Source organism: Phascolarctos cinereus, unplaced genomic scaffold, assembly GCF_003287225.1.
Source record: "Phascolarctos cinereus isolate Bilbo 61053 unplaced genomic scaffold, phaCin_HiC Scaffold_8;HRSCAF=390, whole genome shotgun sequence".
In the NCBI taxonomy this organism is placed as follows: domain Eukaryota; kingdom Metazoa; phylum Chordata; class Mammalia; order Diprotodontia; family Phascolarctidae; genus Phascolarctos; species Phascolarctos cinereus.
The window spans coordinates 25990425-26010547 of NW_027556291.1; the positions used below are offsets into that span (position 1 = coordinate 25990425).

The 20123-nt window shown below is 50.7% G+C and overlaps 1 protein-coding gene and 1 long non-coding RNA gene across 2 annotated transcripts; one reads left to right on the forward strand and one right to left on the reverse strand.

Annotated features, from left to right (window-relative positions):
• Positions 1-1778: 1778 nt before the first annotated feature.
• On the reverse strand, positions 1779-16616 carry FGF16 (fibroblast growth factor 16). Its single transcript, XM_020964619.2, has 3 exons — positions 15782-16616; positions 7933-8036; positions 1779-2171 (listed from the first exon to the last, which is right to left on the reverse strand). The coding sequence occupies exons 1-3, from the start codon at positions 16056-16058 to the stop codon at positions 1926-1928; spliced, it is 627 nt and encodes a 208-aa protein (XP_020820278.1). The 5' UTR covers positions 16059-16616; the 3' UTR covers positions 1779-1925.
• LOC110193060 (uncharacterized) lies at positions 15800-17727 on the forward strand. Its single transcript, XR_002320359.2, has 3 exons — positions 15800-15890; positions 17095-17276; positions 17559-17727. It is a non-coding gene; the product is annotated as an uncharacterized LOC110193060 (long non-coding RNA).
• The last annotated feature ends 2396 nt before the right edge of the window (positions 17728-20123 follow it).

The window sequence follows — 20123 nt, forward strand, 5'->3', positions numbered from 1 at the left end:
TTGAAAATTAAGTTGGTCAGAGAGCTGCCTATGTATCCATATCCAATCTGTTTAGATTACTCCCCATTTTCTTCCACAGAATTATTTCTCTTTGTGTGTTCAGAATTTCATTCTTGAGAACTAAATATTCCACATTTCAAGTTGTGGTGCAGAAGCCCTAAACCTATTCTCAAATACCACCTTCTCAGCTAGCTGGTCACTCTCTACTCTAATCCATTATCCATACAGCAAACAGCCAAAAGAACCTGACCGGGTTGCTCCCCTGACTCAAGTAACTTTATGGCCTGCCTCTCCATTGCCTTCTAAAGATCAAAGTTGACCTAGAATTCAAGGCCTCTGATCTTTTGGGCCCCCACACTGCCAAACCACTAGTTCCCCTTTGATTCTCTCCACTTTCCACATCCTCCTGTCCCCAAGCCTTTCTTCTGTTCTCTATTCCTGACGCTTCTCATTTTTTTTTTCCTTATTGGCTGACAGTCAAACTACCCTTCCAGGTGGAAGGGATCGGATCCTTTGCCTGATTCAGTGGCATTGTCTGTTTCTCTTGTACTCGTAATGTTTTTTAATATGTGTACATGTCCCATTTCTCCTAATCAACTGTAAGCTTCTCCAGGGCTAGGGGAACCCATCTGATTTGCCTTTGTATTCCTCCAGCCACAATGAAAGGGTGGGGCACATCATGGGTGTTTAAATGTCTGATAAACTAGGAGGCAAGTGGAAGAAGTGTGTGACCTAGGGTGAGTCCCTTCACCTCCCTGGGGGCCTCAGTTTCCTGATCTGTAAAATGTGGGTGTTAAACAGATGGCCTCGATGTTCCCATTTTGGCCCTAGATCTAGGATCTGAATGACCCCTAAAGGGTCTACACAGCCAATTTGTAGTAAAATGGCAAAAAGGAAAATGAAAATGACTGGCTTTGTTTCCTGAAGGCCTGTCATGTATCAGCTACAGGACCATGGCAGTGAGGAGACTTCCATCAGGAGAGTCTTCAAGGTGCCCTGCCCACCTCCCCACCAAATCGAAAGCTAGCAAGGACAGCGATCGTCACCCGGTGCCATCGCTGAGTATTCAGTCAGCACTCACTAAATACTGAATAACGGGGTCACCTGCCTCTAAGCAGGCCAGTCAACACCACTGTTAAGGTGTTGGAGAGGAAAGGGAAGCTGACCTCCTCCGAGAGAGTGAGCCAATCAATGAGGTCACCAGCAATCCACATCATAAAGCCGATTTTATTGCCAGTAAACCGTCAAAAACTCATTTGTTTCCTGTTTCAGTAGGACCTTATTCTTTCTGACTAAAATCCAGTCATAACATCTCTCTTAAAAATAAAATTCTTTTGAAATAAATAAACATACAAAATAAATAGCATATTTCATAAATAGTTTTTGCCCTCGCACACAGTGTTCGTGCTTATATCTTAATAATATTTTTTTTCCTTCCTACTCCCCTCCTCCCTCTTCCTACATACGGGGTTGTTGACTCCCCAGGGATTTTTTGGATGGCAGCAATCTCTGGGGTCTTCTTTCGTGTGCTTGGTTGGTGTCAAGGTGTCTGTGTAGTTTGTGTGGTGGGAAACGCACCCCCCAACTCCCCTCCATTGCCCTCCCTTTCCCTCCCCTCCCCTCCCCTCCCCCCCTCCCCCCACCTGCTCTTTCACCACCTCTGGGGTGACATGCAGGTCGTGTCCCCACCCCTCCTCCCCCTCCCCTAGTTGTTCCCCACCCCACCCCTCCCCCAAATCACGCAACCTGTAAATACACTTTCAACAACAAGAGCTGGCTGGATTGAGTTCAACTTAAGTGCTTCTCTGTTATCGAAGTTGTTAAAAAGGACGGCTTGAAAGGCTATGAGTATAGAGCTCAAGGACATAACTGTGGCCCCACCACTGGGGGGGCAGGGGAGGGGAAACAGAGGCCAGGTGATCACATCATCTATAGCGGAAGAGGTCTCTGGACATGGAGGGCATCTTGGAGGAGTCAACAGGCCTGGGTAAGAAGTGGGTGAACTTCTGGTGCCTCTTAGTCCTGAAACCCTCTCGGGGTGAGCCGTCTTTGTTCAGGGCCACGTAATATTGTCTCTCCGAGTCTGAATGCTTGTACAAGGTGGATGCATACGTATTGTACCAATTTTCTTCAAACTGCTCCCGGAAAACACATTCTCTGGTGAGTTTCTTCTGTGAGAGGGAGGAAAAAAAAGGCAGACCCCATTACATTTCTTTAGAAATGGCCTAGAGAAATACAGATTGTACACGAGATTCCAGAGAATTGAGGAAACATACTTTCCTCTTCTCAGCAGCACTACAGGCGACAAAGGGATAGATGTTGAGCATTTGCACATAACATCACCATCATTTGGTCGACAAGTTGCCAATAAACAAATCTTAAGGCCCTGCTATGTGCTAGGCTATGGAGATACAAGTACAAAGAATGAAACAATCCCCATTTGCAAGGATTTCCAGGGGGAAGAACAGCATGAGCAAAAGCCTGGAGGTGGGAAAAAGTAGAGCCTGCCTTAAACTCCAATAAACTTAAGTTTGCCCTTAGCTCATCATTCTTTTCTGATTTCTTCCCCACCCTCAAGTGCCCTCCCCTTCTAAAAACCCACCCTCAGTAAAGGAGCTTAATAGTCTTCACACTGAGGTGTCAGTGACAGAACAGCTTGGAATAAATATGAGGATGAAAATCACTCCCAAGTCTCCAATGATTTCTACTTTCCTCCCAATAGCTTGGAGGGGGTAAGCCAGGGGTTATTTCCATTTTATAGTTGAGGAAACCTAGGCCCAAGGGAGGTTGACATGGCTGAGGTCACACAGTTGTACATGACCCGACCTGAGCCTTGGTTGAAAGGCAGCCCCGTTTCCTCTCCATAATGGGCACAGGGGCACAGTAAGGGCTTTAAGCCAATTTGTGTCTGGGTGAGGTTTCCTGGAAATGATATCCCACAGACTTCAATCATTGAACACGTTGATTGTACGCAGGAATCTGCTTCTGCTCCAGAGAAGCCAGAAGAAGGGACAGAAGGGGCAGAGGACCTGGGTTCAAATGCTGATTTTGTTACTTGCCCCCAGTATGCCTTTGGGCGATGGACTCAAAGGCCTCCAAGATCCCTTCCAGCTCTACCAAAACCTCGGAGCCAAGGGCAGGAGCCTAGAGCTATTGGCGAAAATGCAGGAAGTGGGGGAAAGGGGTGGAATTAGCTCTACCAGTAAAGCCAGGGCTATCCGAAGTATTAAACAGCTGAGAGGAACTAGCTATTGTTCTTTATCCCACAAAGAGCTGCAGCATGAGGGACTCTGGTTAGATGTGAGGAGGCACTTCCCACAATACTGATGGGAATTTAACACTAGCATGGCAGAAGTGAAAGGAAATGGTGAAATGGCCCTTAATCAGCGGCTCCTTGAAACAGGGTCCTGCCCAGAGGGAGGGACCTTGGATAAGTCATTCTTTTCTCTGGGCTTCCCCTTCCTTGTGTATGAAATGAGGCTGGACTCTATGGTTTCTTGGTCTCTCTGGGCTCTTTTCTGAAGTCCCTTTTTCCAGCTCTAAACTCGATGATGTGAGCCCTTTGTGGCTGAGGATGTATGCCACCCTCTGGGTTCTCCCTGCTCAGAGAGAACCCAAGTTACATAAGAACAGTGAGATTCCAGGCAACCATACGAGCTGACAGGTGGTATGGGCCTCAAACCTATATAAGGCTCCCAGAAGGCAAGCTATGATCTCTCCCAATGAAGGGCCCCTTGGAAGCACCTCAGCTTTGATGACTGGGGGCTGCAGGCCCCCGGGTCTCCCACAACAGGCCTATCCTTTCACCCTTGATGTGACTGCCATTCCAGAAGGGGACAGTGATACCAAGTGCTGGGGACAGGCCTATCTCTCAGATGTCAAGAAAAAATGTCCTACTCCAAGTAGGGGGGGTTGGGGAGAGGGGAGGTGTACTGGGAGGCAGGCAGTCTGGGAGGGAGCTGCTGGCTCCCTAGCATTAGAGGCATCTGGCACGGTGGGGCTTGAGCTGGTCACAGGATCAGAGTGTTAGAATTGGAGGGGTCCCCAAGGCATATCTATCTAATCCAGCCCCCCCTTGTTAAATGAGGAAACAGTCCCAAAAGGAAGATGTGATTTAGCTAAGGTCTCTAGAAAATGGATTTTCCCCAGCCTGCAATGGAAATTATAGATGAAGGGAAGCCCCTGAAAGCACCTGGGTTAACAAGCAGAGGGCCCTTCTTTGCTGGCTGGCATAAAAGCTCATACCTGGCTAGGGAGGTGTCCCCAGTCCTTGCCTCTCTCTGCCGCTTTATGACCTGCAAGGACAGGCAGCACACTGTATGCTGACCTTGAACTTGGCTGACCTACCTTTCACAGCTTGTTTTGGCCTAGTCACTTCCTTACCTTCCCTGGGCCTCAGTTTCCCTCCTCTGCAAAATGAAGAGGTGAGACTAAGTAGATGATCTCTCTTCTTTTCTCAGAAATGGAAATGATCATCACCCACCTCCCTTTCTTGAAAACTAGCCCTGTAACCATTAGCTTTAGGCCAAAATTAGGGAAGTGTGTTTTGGAGTCAAGAAAGATTAGGGAAAGGGGCCGGGATGTGTGATTTCCTGGATATTGCAGAACTCCCAAATGAAGATGCTTCCTCAGACCAATGGAGATTGGCACTTTCTCTCCCTAAAGAATTGACACATTGGGGGCAGCTAGGTGGCACCGTGGATAGAGCACCAGCCCTGGAGTCAGGAGGACCTGAGTTCAAATCCAGCCTCAGACACTTGACACTCACTAGCTGTGTGACCCTGGGCAAGTCACTTAACCCCAATGCCTTACTTAGCAAAAAAGAAAAAAGAAAAGAAAAGAAATACTGAGAATTGACACATTAAGTGATGTGCTTTTGTGTGTCATAGAGGAAAACCTTAGGATCAGGACTCTCCATTTCTGAGGCCATTCACTATACCAGGTGTCAAACACCCAGCCTGACTCTCCAAGGTGGAGCCCAAACCAGACGAATGTGGAGTTCCTATCCGATTTTAATGTGTTGACATATTGATTGAGAAAGCAAATCTATAAACGTGTGGTTTTCTAAGTCATATGCAGTTTGTAGGGATCCTTAGGTCCAGTTCAGTGGCCCCCATGTCTATTTGAAATTGAAACCGCTATATCAGGCTGCCTCTCAAGAGTCAAGAAAGCTGGCCTCAAATCCTGGTAAGTCATCTTACCTCTCAGGGGCCTGATGTATAAAATGAGAGGATCGGAGTAAATGATTAGATGAGCAAGCCATCTATGCCTTCATATGAGTCATTGGCAAAAATGGTTTAGAAGTACAGGGTCAAACACAGATCCCTGGGGTGTTGTACTCAGACCTCCTTCTCAGGAATCTGGGACTGTAATGGACTACTGTTTGGGTAGGGTCATTCAACCAGTCCCAAATAAATCTAACTGTATTATCAGAGTCAAAATCTCTCCATCTTGCTCAAAAGGAAAGCATGAGAGACTTTTGTCAAATGCTTTGCCAAAATCTAGGTAAACTCAATCTCCAGTAGTCCCCTGATTTCTTGGTCAGCAAATGGTATTAGAAAAGAAATTGAGATTGTGGGCATACCACCTGTGCCTAGGCCAGTGCTACATTGTCACTGACATCTAACGAGGGTGGTTTGCCAGGATATAAAATGAATAAATGCCTTCTGTATCCTCTTCAACCTCTTGGCATTGCTTCGATTTGGCTTGATACTAGGCCAACCAAAGACAGATCCAACCTGCTACCATCCCTGCCTGTGCCCTTAGCCCAAGGCATCAAGTAAAGGGCTGTGGGTTTTCTGCCAGGCTTGGCTGAGCTACAGTTCTGCTAGTAGCTGCCCTTGTGCCTGAATGGGTGGTGCCGACCTCCCTAGGGGCCTGCTGGCTGTGTTGGCCCCGAGTGAGTTCCCAAGGTTTTGTTCTCGATGACTTTCATAGTTTTCCTTCTTTCAGCAGTTTGCAGTGGTGAAAAGAGCACCTGACTTGGACCCATTGGGCCTGGACGCAAATCCCAGTTCTGCCAATTACTAGCCATATGCCCTTGGGCAAATCACTCACTGCCCCTTCTCTGGGCCTCAGTGTCCTGTTTTATAAAATGGAGGAATTGGATTAGAAGACCCCTAAGGTCCCTTCTAGCTCTAAAACTGTGACTCTCTTCCCTCTGGGATACCCCAGCAGGGTGCCCTGTCATGCACACCACTCTCCTCTTTCCCCCGCACTGTGTCCTTTTAGTTGTGGGAAATGAGGAAAAAAGTGTTAGGAAGGCAAGAGGAAAAATTCTGCTTTTGGAATCATCCAGCACTTCCCTGTTCTGAGTATTTCATCAGGCCTTAAAGAAAGGATAAACCTAAGCCATCACTCCCTCCCTTCCAATCCAGTCCCTGCCCATCCCTGGATTGTTCTCCCAGCCCAAAGCCCTGCAAGGTTATAGAATCAGATTTAGAGATCAAATCCATCCCCATCATTTTACACAGATAGAAACCGAGGCACAAAGAAGACTCACCCAAGGTCACACAGCTAAGATTTAAACACAGGTCTTCCTGACTCCAAGGTCCACCCTCTTCCCACTACATCTCATATAGTCTCTATTTGTTCTGGGCAAGCAGAGGCACACAGGGGACAGAAGCCCTGGGAGCCTCCCCAGCTATTGCTGGACAGAGGCTGGAGGTGTAGACACATATGCCTTATCTGCCATCTCACTTGCTGTAGTGCCGCTCACCTCTAGGAAGAGAAATTGCCACCACCACCCCCTTTCCTTGCTATTCTAGGGGTTCTGCTGTGGGCCACGGATGAGTTGGTAAGAGCTGAAATCTGCAGAACCTAAGGAAGTTTGCTATGTAGGAAGAGTAGGTAGTAGCCTGGATGGCACCAGCTGACCTGTTCCTCCAGTTAGATCACAGATCTTTGAGTTAGAAGGGGCCTCAAGAGATGGCATGATCCAGCTGCCTTTTCCTTTCAAAAAGGAGGCAAATGAGATTTAGAAAAATAAGTGACTTGCAAAGGGGTACACAGCTGGTAAATGACACTCGAGAGTCAAACCCAAGTCTCCCGATTCCTCGTGCTGTCCTCTTTCAGCTGACTTTCCTTTGCCCCCAAATCTCTCTGACCGGCTTGTCCCCAGCGCCCCACACTTTGGATTAAATCATCCTCTATTCTCTGGGCTCCTGTTAAGGTTAAAAATGAAGCCTGAGAGGGCTGGCAACATGAGTACTAACCCATCAACACCCACTAGGATGGATTTGTTTGGCAGATAAGGAGAAGGGTAACTCACCAGGGAGTGGAGCCACTTAGGGCTCTGATGGGGAAGTGAGGCAAGTCAGCTCTTACTGTTTAGGTATGGATCCCAGCGCCACTCCTTACAACCTATGTGACCTTGGACGTGTCATTTAGGCCTCTCTCTAGGCCTAAGATCTTTCTGCCACCAAATGAGGTCCCTTTCAGCTCTGACATCCCAGGATTCAATCGATTTGAGGTTCGGGTGAGAAGAGAAGGTTGGAAAAGGACTGAGGTACCGAGCACTGCCTGGGCAGGCAGGTGGGGCACTGGTGTGAGAATGGGGGAAGAGTAAAGACATTGGCAGGGGCCTCTTCATTGATTTTGCTGAGGTCTAGGCCTATTTGAGAAGATGGGCTGGAAGGGGTGGCAACCCAGATCCAGCTACCAAACTGATTCTTAGAAAAGCATTTCTGGTGATGATTTAAGGAGTTATTCATTGCAAAAAAAAGAAGAAGAAGAAGAAGAAAAAGTATGTGTCCTGAAAAGGTTTTCTAGTGTCACTAACAGAAAGTCAAAATCTGAGCCCCAGACAAACCATTCAGAAGGTATCTTCTTGCCTTCTCTTCAGGAGAATCCTCCTCTTCCTTTGCCAGCCCCAGGATTTCTACTACTTCCAGCTAGCCCAGCCCCAGAAGGCATGGCAGATCTTCAACTTACCGAGCCATATAGCTCGCCACGCTCATTCATCCCTAGGTACAGGCCTGAGTCCACTCCCCGGATGCTGATCAGTCCCACAGCCAGGCTGATAAATTCCAAGATTCCTACAGTGAAAAGGGAAAACACAGTTGCCATTAATGATGCCAACAAGAAACAAGGACCCTGGCCCTCCTCCCTTCCCTGGTCTTTCTTTCCTTCCATTATCAAAACGCTTTGGTAGGTGACATGACCAAACTGTTTTTATTTAGGAAGTGGGCATGCCCAGGGAAGGACAGAGCTGAGGGGTGAGAGGGCGTGGTTCAAGAGCCTTAGGGTCTAGTCCTGGCAGGGCCACTCTGCATGCCCTAGGCTTCTCCAGGCTTCAATTGCTCCATCTATAAAATGGGGACAGTGATCAGTAATTTGCAACCCATATGCTTCCTTTTCCAACTCTATGAAATCTCCAAGAATAAGCTAAAACCACGCTGAAGGCATTCTTTTATGAATGAGGAGGATTGAGGCAGGCGGGGCTGCACCAAAAGCATTTCACAGCAAACCAGATCTTTACAGTCACAACTGACTCTTGAGAATCCCACTTTCCACTGTGCCAATTAGGGACTCTCAAGAAGTATTTCATTAAGGCAGAGCCAAATGCCACCTTAAAAGGCTCTCCCCCAACAGGGTGTCTCCCATGCACATGGCAAAGTCAGGCAGAGTTTCTTGCAAGATGCTGCAACCAAATAACTTTCTTTGATGTCCCTTTGCTTCTAACAGCATTAAATGAGGCCCTAAACAGTGTCTTCCCCAAAGGTGCCTGGCATTATTATGGAGGATGTCTGGCACAGTCCAGATGGAAAAGGGTTGGGGGAAGGTCCTCCAGAAGCTCAGGTTTGTGGATGATACTACTGATTGCCTCAAGCCCCAGAAACACTGCCAAGCCTCATCAATGAGCCTCATGGTCACTCAGCCTAACTATTCACACATCAAAAACCAAGTGGATGAAGACTGTTTGTTACACAGAATCTGATACATGTTTGAATGGAGAACTCAGCTTGCCTACTGGCACATATATCTTGGACCAATATGGACAATGGCCTGGGGCTTATGTCAAACAGGAGTAGGAGTGTGGGGCTGGACTGTAGGGCTTTTAAGGACCCCAAGCTTGTCCTAAAACAAAGAGTCCTTCACACCAATCTTTGTTCATTGATTCTGGGTGGCCGTGAGCCAAGAAATACCTGAAGAATTCAGGTTAAGTTTTGCCCAAAGGACAATAGAGACACATTGGAGGAGAAGCAGAAGAAAGGATTTCTGTCAGAGAGACATCCGACCATGAAAGAAAAGATGGTCCAATCACAGAATGAGCAAGATGGATGACAAAGCCCACATTCCACTGGAATCCCTAAAATGTCCAGAGAATGGGCCCAAGGCTCCCAGCGGGTTGGGTTGGTTTGACTCCTTGTTAAGGAGGCTGTGGACAAGTCGCACAAGGTGGTCAGGAATGGATGGGTTGGGTTTAGGTCTGCAGCCCTGGAGGGAACCACACTGATGAGATCTCCAGCCTGCTAAGTATTGACTGGGTCCTTACCCAGGGGCACCGTGAGGAAGAGAAAGAGCTTTGCCTCCAAAGCCATCATTGTGGTTAAGAAGCTCAGCTAATTCACAGAAGAAAAGAGTCAGCAGCTTCCTTCCTGGCCGAGCACAGAATACCCGCTCACCTTCCTTTAGGGTGGCCCCTACTTCATTTCTCTCCCTCCTGGCCCTGAAGCTACCTTCTGAAAGTCACCTGGGACACTGGTTGAGTGGGACTCAAAATGTCAGGGCTAGCAAGGAGCCTAGACTAAGAATGTTAGACTGCTAGGTGGCAGAGTGAATGGAATCCTGGACTTGTAGTCAGCCCTGAGTTCAAATGTAGCCTCAGTCACTAATGAGCTGTGTTAGCCCCCCATCTGTAAAATGGGGGAACAGTAGCACTTAGCTCACTGGGTTGTTGGGAGATTCAATGAGACAACCTATGTGTCAAGCGCTTTGCAAACCTCCAATTGCTACATAAACGCTAGTTATTAACCATTATTAGAGATGGAGAGGACCTAGGAACATAGCATCTCATTTTACAGATAAAGAAGCTGGGACCCAGAGTGATTTGCCCAAGGTCACACACAGCCAGTAACTGGTCAAGTTCATCGTTGCCATTTCTGTCCTGGAAATTGACGAGTGGCCTTCCAAAAACATCTGGGGGAAAAATGTAAGATCCTGGGGAAGTCCATCTCACAATTCAGAGCTAAAAGGGCACTCGGAGGTGTCAGACTTGCTCCTAATTTTTGAGCGGTCTCTTTCTGGGGACTCTGGAATGAATATCCTTGCTTCTGCTGACATGGGTAAGGGAAGTAAGACCCAAGATAATTTTCTTTTACTCAGAGCTAACCAAGCAAAGGTGGGGAGATCAGGAAGGCCCTGGGAGCATGGGAATAGAGGGAAACAAATGAGGAAGGGGTGGGGGAAGGAAGTCAGGCCTAACATGAAACTTCAGAACGGGGCTATGGGCCGATGCTGTTCCTATCAAAGGCCTCTGGCTCCAGGCTAGGCAGGCAGAATGGGCTTTTCCAGGATCCACTTCCATCTGCCAGTCGTGCGTCTCTCTTTGTTCCACATTTTCAGATGGCTAGGTCAATTTCCTACACCCTGACCCACAGGTGTCTCTTGGACTCACATAAAGCACTGCATGGTGGTCCATATTTCTAAGGCTTTTATTTCTTAGGCACCTGGCTGACCCTGCTCTGGTGACTCCTTATGAAATCCTTGATATCACCTAGTCCGCTCCTCTGCTGTCTGGAAGGACACTCTGGAATGAGTATCTGTGGGTTTCTAGAACCTTCCACCATTCTAAGGGCAAGGGAGGAAAGGGTGTAACTACTTTCCCCTGTAACCCACCGTAATCCCTAACAAGAGGAAGAGCAGAGGTCAAATCCTCTCTAGGCCACTTACTACCTATCTGTGGGTGCCACTGGGCAAGCCACTTGCCCTCTCTGGGTCTCAGTTTCCTCCTTGGTAAGATAAAGCGTTGCCTTGCACTAGATATTGATGTCTAAGTTTAAGATTTGCAGCTTTAAAACTAGGCTTAAGAATGCCTTTGTGTCATTTACTAATCTAACCTCTTCATTTCATGGAGGAAACTTAGGACCAGAAGTTAAGTGACTTGCCCAAGGTCACACACCAAATAGCAGATTGTCTGACTCTCATTCAGTACGTTCCCCTCTCGGCCCTACTGCCGTTCAATATTAACTTGAATCCCAGAGGCGCAGACCTGTCGGATAAGTCTTCCTTCATGTCCCTGTTCTCTCTATTCCTGAAGTCCCACTGCCTGGCTGTCTTTGGGTGCCATGTCTGTTTGCCCGTTTTCTTCTTAGCTGGAGTCCACCCAAGGGGGGGCCTGCTGAGAGGCACGTGATGATGGGACAGGCATTCCTGGCACTTGACCAGCAGGAATGCAGGGCGAACAAGCCCTTTCCCCCCTTTTGGAGCTTCAGCTGGAAGTAGGTGTTGGAGGGCAAAGTTGCTAAGTGGGCAAAGTTTATCTCCAGCACTCCCTGTCAGCAGCCAGACCTGCAACTCTCCAGGCCCAGGGCATTTGCAGACTGAAGTGGAAAGAGCTCTGGATATGCTATCTGTACACACTGTCAGATTCAATTGCTGTAGCAACTATTTTGCTTAAGTGACTTATTTTTTATATAAGGGAGAGGTCAGTTTGGCAGGGGGAGGGGGAGTTGGTTGAGAAATGACTACTGTACAAACAAAAGGCATCAGTTAAACTTTTAAAAAGACTAGAAGAGTTGGAGGACCTGAATTCAAGTCCAGATTCTGCTACTTCTTCCAAATGTAACCTTGGGCAACTCCCTTCCCTTATCTGGGCTTTCTTTTATTTAAACTGAGGATCTGAACCAGTGATCTCTAGTCTTCCAAGATCTAAATGCTATGATCTTTCTCATTCATCTACCTCCATAATCAAAACTTAGACCTGTATCCTATTCCTTCGGGATTCACTGAGATGGTCAACAAATAATCCATGCTAAACTTGGGGGTTTTCTTGAAATAACACCTTATTTTAAGAAGTTTCCAAAGGGGAAATGACCCTTAGATATAGATTGTTGACCTGAAGGAGAGATTTTTGGAGGATGAGTAGACCCTCTTGGTACAACCTTAAATCCAGCCATCTATCCATGTCTAGGGCTAATTGTGGTCATACCCGCTGAGCAAGAGAACAATCCTAGAGCTTCACTAATAATCCAGGCTCTCTCCCCACCCACAGTAAACAGACCCACCACCCCAGAAATGTCTAAGAAGCCTCAAGGAGAACTAAGTGTTCCTAAACAGAAGGCTTGGGTTCGAGTGCAGACTCTGTGCTTCAGAGTAGCGGTGGGAAGGGGAAGACAATCCTTTTTTTTCTCTGGGACTCAGTTTCCTCCTCTGGCTCCAACTCATCTTTACAGGCTTTCCACATGCTACCCCCTTCACACGTCCTACGTTCCAGCCAAACTGGCATTGACGTTCCATCTCAGGCCTCCGTGTTAGTACCCAGGCTGTTCCGTATGCCTAGCATGCTGTCCTTCCCCAGCTTGGCCTCCTGAGACCCTTTAGGCTCCCTTCAAGGCTCAGCTCAAGTTCTTTTGTAATTCCCTGTCATTGGTGCTCCCCCTCCCTGTACCCCCAAATGACTTGATTTTGCAGTTACTTATCTGGGTGAATGTTGTTTCTCTCCAGTAGAAAGTAGGCTTCTCAGGGCAGGGACTGTTTTATTTTTGTGGCCTAGTACAGTGATGGTAGGTGCTTCAAAAGTGCTTGTCGGATTGGACTGAATTGAAATGGGAATTAGGATGCTTCCACCACCTAGCTCAGGGCTTGCTGCAGAAAAAAACAACTGTGTGCTTCAGGCACTACAGAACAGAGGGGAAGGTGGAGGAGCTGGGACACGCTTTGCCACCCCCCCAATTCTCTGACCTTTCTCAGTGCCAGAATGGTTGGCACTGCCTGATGGACAAACCCCAACATCTCCGGGCTCCGCATCGGCTCCTGGCACCCTGCCCCAATGGCAGAGACCAGACTGTAACCACCCCCCTTCATCCCACCAGCTGCCAGGCCCCTGGTGCTGTCTGCCTCCCGATCTCCAAGTACCCATTGGGAAGGCTGGGGTCCGAGGAGAACCGGCCGGCTGGCCAGCCAGACGGAGATTTCAATCCTCCTGGCTACCGAATGCAGATGGAGAAACAGTCCCCCGTGCCAACACGTTATTACTTGGAGTCAGGGCTCTCTCTGAACACTCGGATTCCAGGGTAATCCTCGGGGGCCCTGCTCTCCAATTACAACAAATAGCTATTTACTTTACGGGGCCTTTGGAGACTACAGCCCTTCCCCCAAAGCAGAAATCTATAATATTTTATATCTTCAGTCTGGTCTCCTTTACTCTGCTGGAATGTTGACTGCTAAAACACTTATGGAATGTTCAAGTTTCGATTTATTGAATACTCGGCCTGATTAAGTCCAAAAGGAGGGTGGGGTGGGGGGAAGGGCTCCAAAGCCCAAGCTCCCCCTCATCCTTTACTACAAGCTAGACCAAGGTTTGGGTCTGTGTTAGGTTCAAAGTCGGCAGGGGAGGTGGACGCAAGAAAACTTTGAGCAATGCTCCAATTTCCTTTATGGGAAATCCCACCAATCTGATGAGGGAAAGGCCGGGGAAGAGGTGATGCTGAGAGTTTCTGGGGCAGAGGTTTTTTGTAAAAAGAGGTAAGAGGTAAGCTGGTGCAGAGGGGGAGGGAAAGATATTGCTACTGGTAGTCTGGCGGGATTTGGAGCCAAAACGAACCTCTAGTCCACCCCTCCCAGAATTTTATAGACGGGGAAACTGAGGCCAAAAGCAGTTCAAGGGCTTGCCCCAGGGATCGCAAGGATAGTTAAATGCAACTGGGACTTCAACTCAGGTCCTTTGATTCCAAATCCTACTTTTTTTTTTCCCTTTAAATTCCCAGATGTAAAGGAAGAGAGTTGGGTCTTTGGGGCCCTAAACAAACTAACGACCAGTGGCTACTGGGTCATTTATTTTGTCTTTACTTTGACCTTGGAGACTCCTAGGCTTTAGGCACCAGGACGGCCACCACCCCGGCCCTTCCGGTTCTGTCTGTGAGGCTCTCTCTCTCACACTAGCAGCCAGCCACCCCAGAATCCTTAGGCCATTCCTTCTCTGTGGAAAAAATCCAGTCCTGGGGGCAAAGGTGGAAGGGTTCTCTCCCCTGGAGAAGTGGGGAGAGCTGAGCCAAGCTAGCAACCTGCAGTGGGCCCCACCCCCTCCCATTCCCCCTTAGGGACCTTCAGAAAGTTTATACAGACACCTGCAGCCCTCAACTGAACTCCCCCCCACCCCCAAACTTACTCTACTTCAGCTCAGAATGCATTTTTCCAAGATGACATAGGCCTCATTAGGGTTCCTGCCTGCTCTGAGCAGGCCAGCCCTGTCCCCAAAGCCATTTTCCAGGCTGGGCCCTGCCCTCAGACCCCTCTTGCTATACCCCTACACTCCTGCACGGTGCCTGGCCTTTTGCTTTTCTAGTCTGGCAGGAAAGATAACTTGGGGGTGAGGGTGGGGGGGTAGTGGGAAGGAAGGCTTAGGAAGATGAGCCTTGAATTTGCATTGGCTTGGAGGTAGGAAGGGTCACCTCCTCTCTGCTTAGGGGGATACAGAGTCTGGAGGAAGGGAAAGAGGGTTTACTGGGACTGAGGATTGGGCTGGCTGTCACTGCACCTGCGGAATGACTTAGCACTGGGGAGAATAGGAAATTGAAAATAAAAATGGCCACATTGCTAGGGAGTGAGCACATTTGTTTAGAGACCTAATGATCTCCATCCTGGGACATGGTTTATATTAATGTGTAATTAGTTCTGTATGTGAGACAGGCGGCTGTGCCCTCTGAACAAGCTGCCATGAGCTGGGCAGCCATGGGGCCATCCCATGTGCTGGGCAGAGGAGAGATACCTGTGTCTGGAATCGGAGGGGGAGGAGTCCTTGCCAGCACCGTAGGCCCAGACCAGGAGGGGTAGAAGCCGGGTACAGTGGGAAATGGCCTGGATTTGGAGGCACCAGACCCGAGTTTGAAACTAGACTCCGCCACCCTAAAGCTCAGGCACAGTCCCCGTCTTTGGACAGTGTAGCCAGCTGGGGAAGTTCCCACCACGCCAGTGACTTGCGGGTTATTCCTACCCCACCCTACGAAGTGCGGTTTTCCCAAGGCTGAGGCATAGAGCCAATACTGACACCCTCCCCATCCTCCCTCGCCCTCCCCCTCTTCGCATCCGCCGGTCTGGGAAGCTGGCCTAGATAGAGCGATCGATCAATTAATTGGCAAGCATTGATTAAGCACGTCCTCAGTGCCAGGAGCTGTCAGGGGGCTCTAGCCCGTGGCTCTCCCTAAGGGGCACAGCACTGTAGAGCGCCCGGACAAGCCAGTGCAGTCCCGCCCCGACGGAGGAGGAGTCCGAGAAGGGAGCAGGGGTTACACCTGCTTCAGACAAGTCCCCAGGAGGGCTGCAGGTCAGGCGGGCAACCCCACGGTTCTTGGCCGCTCTGTGGGCCACCCCGCCCCCCTCCAGCCAGCAGCTAACTAACCCTCCTAGTCTAGGCGCCCTGGCTCCGAGCATTCCCCAGAGCTCCCCACGCACAAACGCAGACTATCCCCCAGGCACACTCACGCTCTGCTCCCCCAGCCTCGAGGGCAGCCAGAGGGCAGGCAGACGGCGGGTGTGCCAGTGGCCCGTCCCGCCCCGTCGCCGCCGCCTCCCGGAGGGCGCGGCACCCCCCCCGCCCGGCCCGGCCCCGTTCCCCTCTCACCGAAGCGGCTGTGGTCTTGCCGGGTGCCGTGCACAGTCCCGTTGGGAAAGATCTCTAGGTGGAAGCCGGTCCGGCAGTAGAGCTGTCTTCGCCGCAGGATCCCCTTGAGGTGGGCGAAGTCGGTAGGCGAGCCGCGCTGCAGCTTGCCCTCGATCTGGCCCAGCCGCTCGGTCAGGAAGCCCGGGGAGTCGGCTAAGGGCATGCTCCCCAGGGACGACGAGAAGCCATGCACGTCCCAGTCCAGAGAGGCGCCCAGAGCCCCCCCGAGCTCGGCCATGGCCCCGGCCACCGTAGGGGGTGTGTGAGAGAGCGTGTGCGTGTGTGTGTGTGTGTGTGTGTGTATGTGTGTGTGTGAGGGTGAGGGTGAGTGTGTGCGCGCTCGGGTGTGTGCGCCGCGGGCTGGCTGGCTGGCTGGCTCCCTGGCTGGGGGAGCGGAGGGCGAGCAGGGGCGAGGGGAGCAGGCAGGGCTGCAGGGCTGGGGCTGAGCTCCCTGCTTCCCGGGCTCTGGCTTCTCTCGCTCGCTCGCTCTGTCTGTCTCTGGGCCGCAGGCTGGCGGGCGGGTGGCCCAAGTCGTGGCCGGCCGGGGGACCTGCTCGGCTCGCTCAGCGGCGGCGGCGGCGGCGGGGAGCGCGCTGCTGGGACGGCTGCTGCACGGCGCTGGGAACAAAAGTGGCGGGGCCCCTGGGCCTTGATCTCGGGCTGCCTTTCATCCCTCGGTGTGTCCGGCTATCACAGGCGAACGCCACTTTATATACATCCGCACTCACTCCCCTTACATTGACATATTGGGTATTTAAATACAAGCCACACCTCACTGGCATCCCCTCCGAGATTGGTGTGCGTGGTTTGGGTTTTTTTTTCCCCCCTTCTCGGATCCATTTGGCTCTTTTTGGGAGAGGGGGGGTGGAGAGTGAGTGAGCTTCACTCCCTCTTTTATTATGAAAAAAAAAAACGGCAGGAAAAAGCTACACATTGCAGCGAGCCATAACAGCTTTTGGCGAGTTCTTCTGAAAGTGCTGATGAAATAACGGAGCCCCGTGCGCGGGAGGCCGGTGGCGTCCCCAGGCACCGGGGCGTGCGTCTGATTGTCTGATGGTGCGACTGATTGTCTGATGGCGTGCCTGATTGTGTGCCAGGGTGCCCCTCCACCTGATGCCCCGGGCACATCCCCAACTCCCCCTCCCCGTCTGCGCTCTGATTTACCAGGCGCCCTGACCCCAGTTGCCGTTGGACCCTCTAAGACCCAGAGGAAGGAGTTGGGTCAGGGCTGAAATACCTCTCCCCTCCCCCCCCAACTCTATGCTTGTATTTAGACCTCGCTGTTCATCTGGCAGAGGACAGAACTGAGACCCAGAGGGGCCCAGCCACTTCGGAGACTGTGTGCTCCTGCTCCGGGGAGCAGGGCCTGTTTCACTTTTGCCTTTGTGTCCCAGCGCGAACCACGGTGTGGGGCACTTAGTAGGCGCTTAATAAACACTTGTTGATCACTACACAGGTAATTAGTGGCAAGAACCAGGCTTTGAACCCTAGGCCCGTGGCTCTTTCCCACTGTACCCACAGGTGGGCAGCGAGGGGGAAGGAGGAGACAAATGCATTGAGATTGGGGGATGCCCCTGAGCCCCTATAGTCACTGGGAGGGGGGCAGAAGGAGGGAGAGAATCTCTAAGAGGAGGGAAGACTTGCAGGGGGCGTTTCGCTGAATATGGGGGGAGGTAGGGAAGAAAGTGATCTTTTTGAAAAACGATCTTGCCTGGTTTTAAGGCTGCTTTTTTTACAGGCCTCTTGAGAGCAGAATATACGCAAGGAGGCTTGAAGCCTGTTGTGGGCTTTTCTTCCACCTTTTTCATGAGGGAAACAGGTGTTTCCTAGCTCTCTCCTGTGCTCGGCTCCCTGACACTCTATCTGCAGCAGCTGCAGCCGCCGCTGGCAAGGGCTGGAGAGAAGGAGGAGGAGGAGGAGGAGGACCCGGCCCGGGCGCCTGGGGCGAGGTGGGGGCCATGGGGGGGGCCGCGGAGGAACTCGGTCGGGTGGAGGGCTTCTGAGCCTGGGCCGGGCGGAGCTCCTTGGCTAGGCCACAGCTCCAGGGCCGGGCCACAGCTCCAGGGCCGGGCCACAGCTCCAGGGCCCGGCCGCAGCACCCGGGCCCTGGGGGTCGGAGGGGGTCAGGAGCGCCGAGTCGCCTCGGCTCGCTCCAGCGCCAGCTCCCTTGGGCCTCCGAGCGCCCCACGGCCGCTCGCCGGCGCAGCGCTCGCCGCCTAGACGGCGCTGTTGCTCGCAGCTTCTGCTGGCGTGGTAGGGCCGCTTTGGCTCCGGATCCCCGTCACGGCCCCGGGAAGGGAGAGCTAGGAAGGAAGAGAGATTTCCTAAGCTGCGCGGGGCGTTGGAGGCTGGGCGCCTAGCACAGAGATGTTCGACGTCGCGCACACCACCTGCATCTTCCCTTCATAGGGTTAGACTTGCAATGGGCCTCAGAGGTAGCAAAGGCCCACCCGCCTCGTTTGATCGGGGCGGGGGTAAGTTTCTGAGGTCCAGCTGAGGGAGACTGAGGTCCAGAAAGATGACTAGTTCAGGTTTAAACCCAGGTCCAAAGTCTGTGTTCTTTACTCCATACCTCGTTTACCTTGACCTCCAGTCAATTCAATAAACATTTTTTAAGCATCCGCTATGTGCTACGCGCTATGCTAAATGCTGGGATACCGCCGCCTACCAAAATAGGCGAAAGACCTTCTAATGGGGAGACCACTGTGTACAAACAAGATCTAGCCAGGATAAATTCGAGGAGTCTCCGAGGGATGGCACTAAAGTTAAGGGAGGACCAGGAAAGACTTCTTGCAGAAGGTGGGGCCTTAGCTGAGACTTGAAGGAAGGCTGGAGGTAGAGATGAGAAAGGAAAGAATTCGACCCCTGGAGGGGGGGCAGTGGAAATGGTGAGTCTGGCGCAGGGCTGCCAACTAGGCCCTAGATTAAGTGAGGCGTGGGAGAAATTCAAAAAACTGGCCCAGCCCTCACAGATTTATAAACTTAACAGAGGACAATCAACACGACTTTATTAAGAGCCCACCGGGCACCAGGCATAGGGTATTACAAGATGCAAATCCAAGTTTCCCTCAAGGAGCTTATGCTTTACTGAGGGCGGAACAAAGCAGTATGGGAGAAAGTCCATTAGAGGGACAAAGGGAGGGGGGGAGAGTTCACTGCAGAAGTGAGAAGCAGGAAATAACTAGAAGCTACTCAAGTTCTCCTCGGGTTTTCTCTCCCAATTAATGTTGGGACAAGTGTTTGGAAAAGCATTTTTGCAATTATCAACATTACAGTCGACAAACTGTAAGTTCCTGGCTAAGTGCTAAGCATTGGGGATAGAACGGAAGACCCGAAATGAAAGAGACATTTTAATGGAGGAGACAACATTCAAATTACTGGGCACACAGGAATGGGAGGTGATCTCCAAGGAAAGGGGGTGGGGCTGGAGGGGGTGGTAGGGTAGGGTGGAAATGAGAAAGGTCTCCCCACCAAGGTGGGATTTGAGCTGATCTGAGGAGAGAGGTTAAGTCCCTTGTCCAGAATTACACCACAGGGCCTCTACTCCAAGATGAACCAATACCTCTAGTAATTTTAAAAAGGGATCTGAACCCGTATCTCCCTGACTCCTAAGACTAGCATTATAGCTCCAGTGCCATACTGCCTATGGTACATCTTGCCACTGGTGATGTGGGGCTGGAGCTCACAAGAAGAGAAAAAGGAACCCAATTACATAAGAGTTTAAGAGGTGACACCCTTGGGAGAAGGGAGTGGGAGGGATACAGGGAAAAATGTAGGTGATATGAAATCAAGATATCAAACATCTTTTTAAAAAGAAAAGTGAGAACTGAATAATATAAAATGCTTTCCTCAGAAGAACCCTCTGAGGTAGCATTTTCATAATCCTTATTTTAATGATTGGAAAACTCAGGCCGGGATAAGTGAAGTCTGTGTCACAGACTGTATGTATCACGGGCTGGCTTGGAACCCAAGGCTTCCAGTCGCCCAGGCCAGCTTTAGCCGCTGAGCAGCAGAGAGCCTATAGGGATGAAAATGTTTACCTCAGTGTATCCAGACTTGAATGGTGCTTCCTCCATCTAGGGAGAAGGCAAACCTCCCCCTCCTCCCTCCCCATCCTACTCTTCCCCCCCACCCTCACCCCACTCGCCCCCCCATCCCTTAGGAGACAGTCTTTTTGAGTTGTTTTGTCTGAAAACAAATTCAGTTTCCCACAGGCTTTTCCGAAGAGCCTCTCTCGGAACTCAGATTGGCTGGTTCTCCACAGAGAGACCCAGAGGCCATAGCCAGCCCATTCATCCCAAAT

What these genes read in the sequence shown, in the direction of transcription:
- FGF16 (XM_020964619.2), bottom strand. Translation starts at nt 16,058, where the DNA reads ATGGCCGAGCTCGGGGGGGCTCTGGGCGCCTCTCTGGACTGGGACGTG. An exon ending in GCAAGACCACAGCCGCTTCG is followed by an intron (nt 8,037 to 15,781) that starts GTGAGAGGGGAA and finishes TTTTCACTGTAG; the next exon opens with GAATCTTGGAATTTATCAGC. An exon ending in GTGGCGAGCTATATGGCTCG is followed by an intron (nt 2,172 to 7,932) that starts GTAAGTTGAAGA and finishes TCCCTCTCACAG; the next exon opens with AAGAAACTCACCAGAGAATG.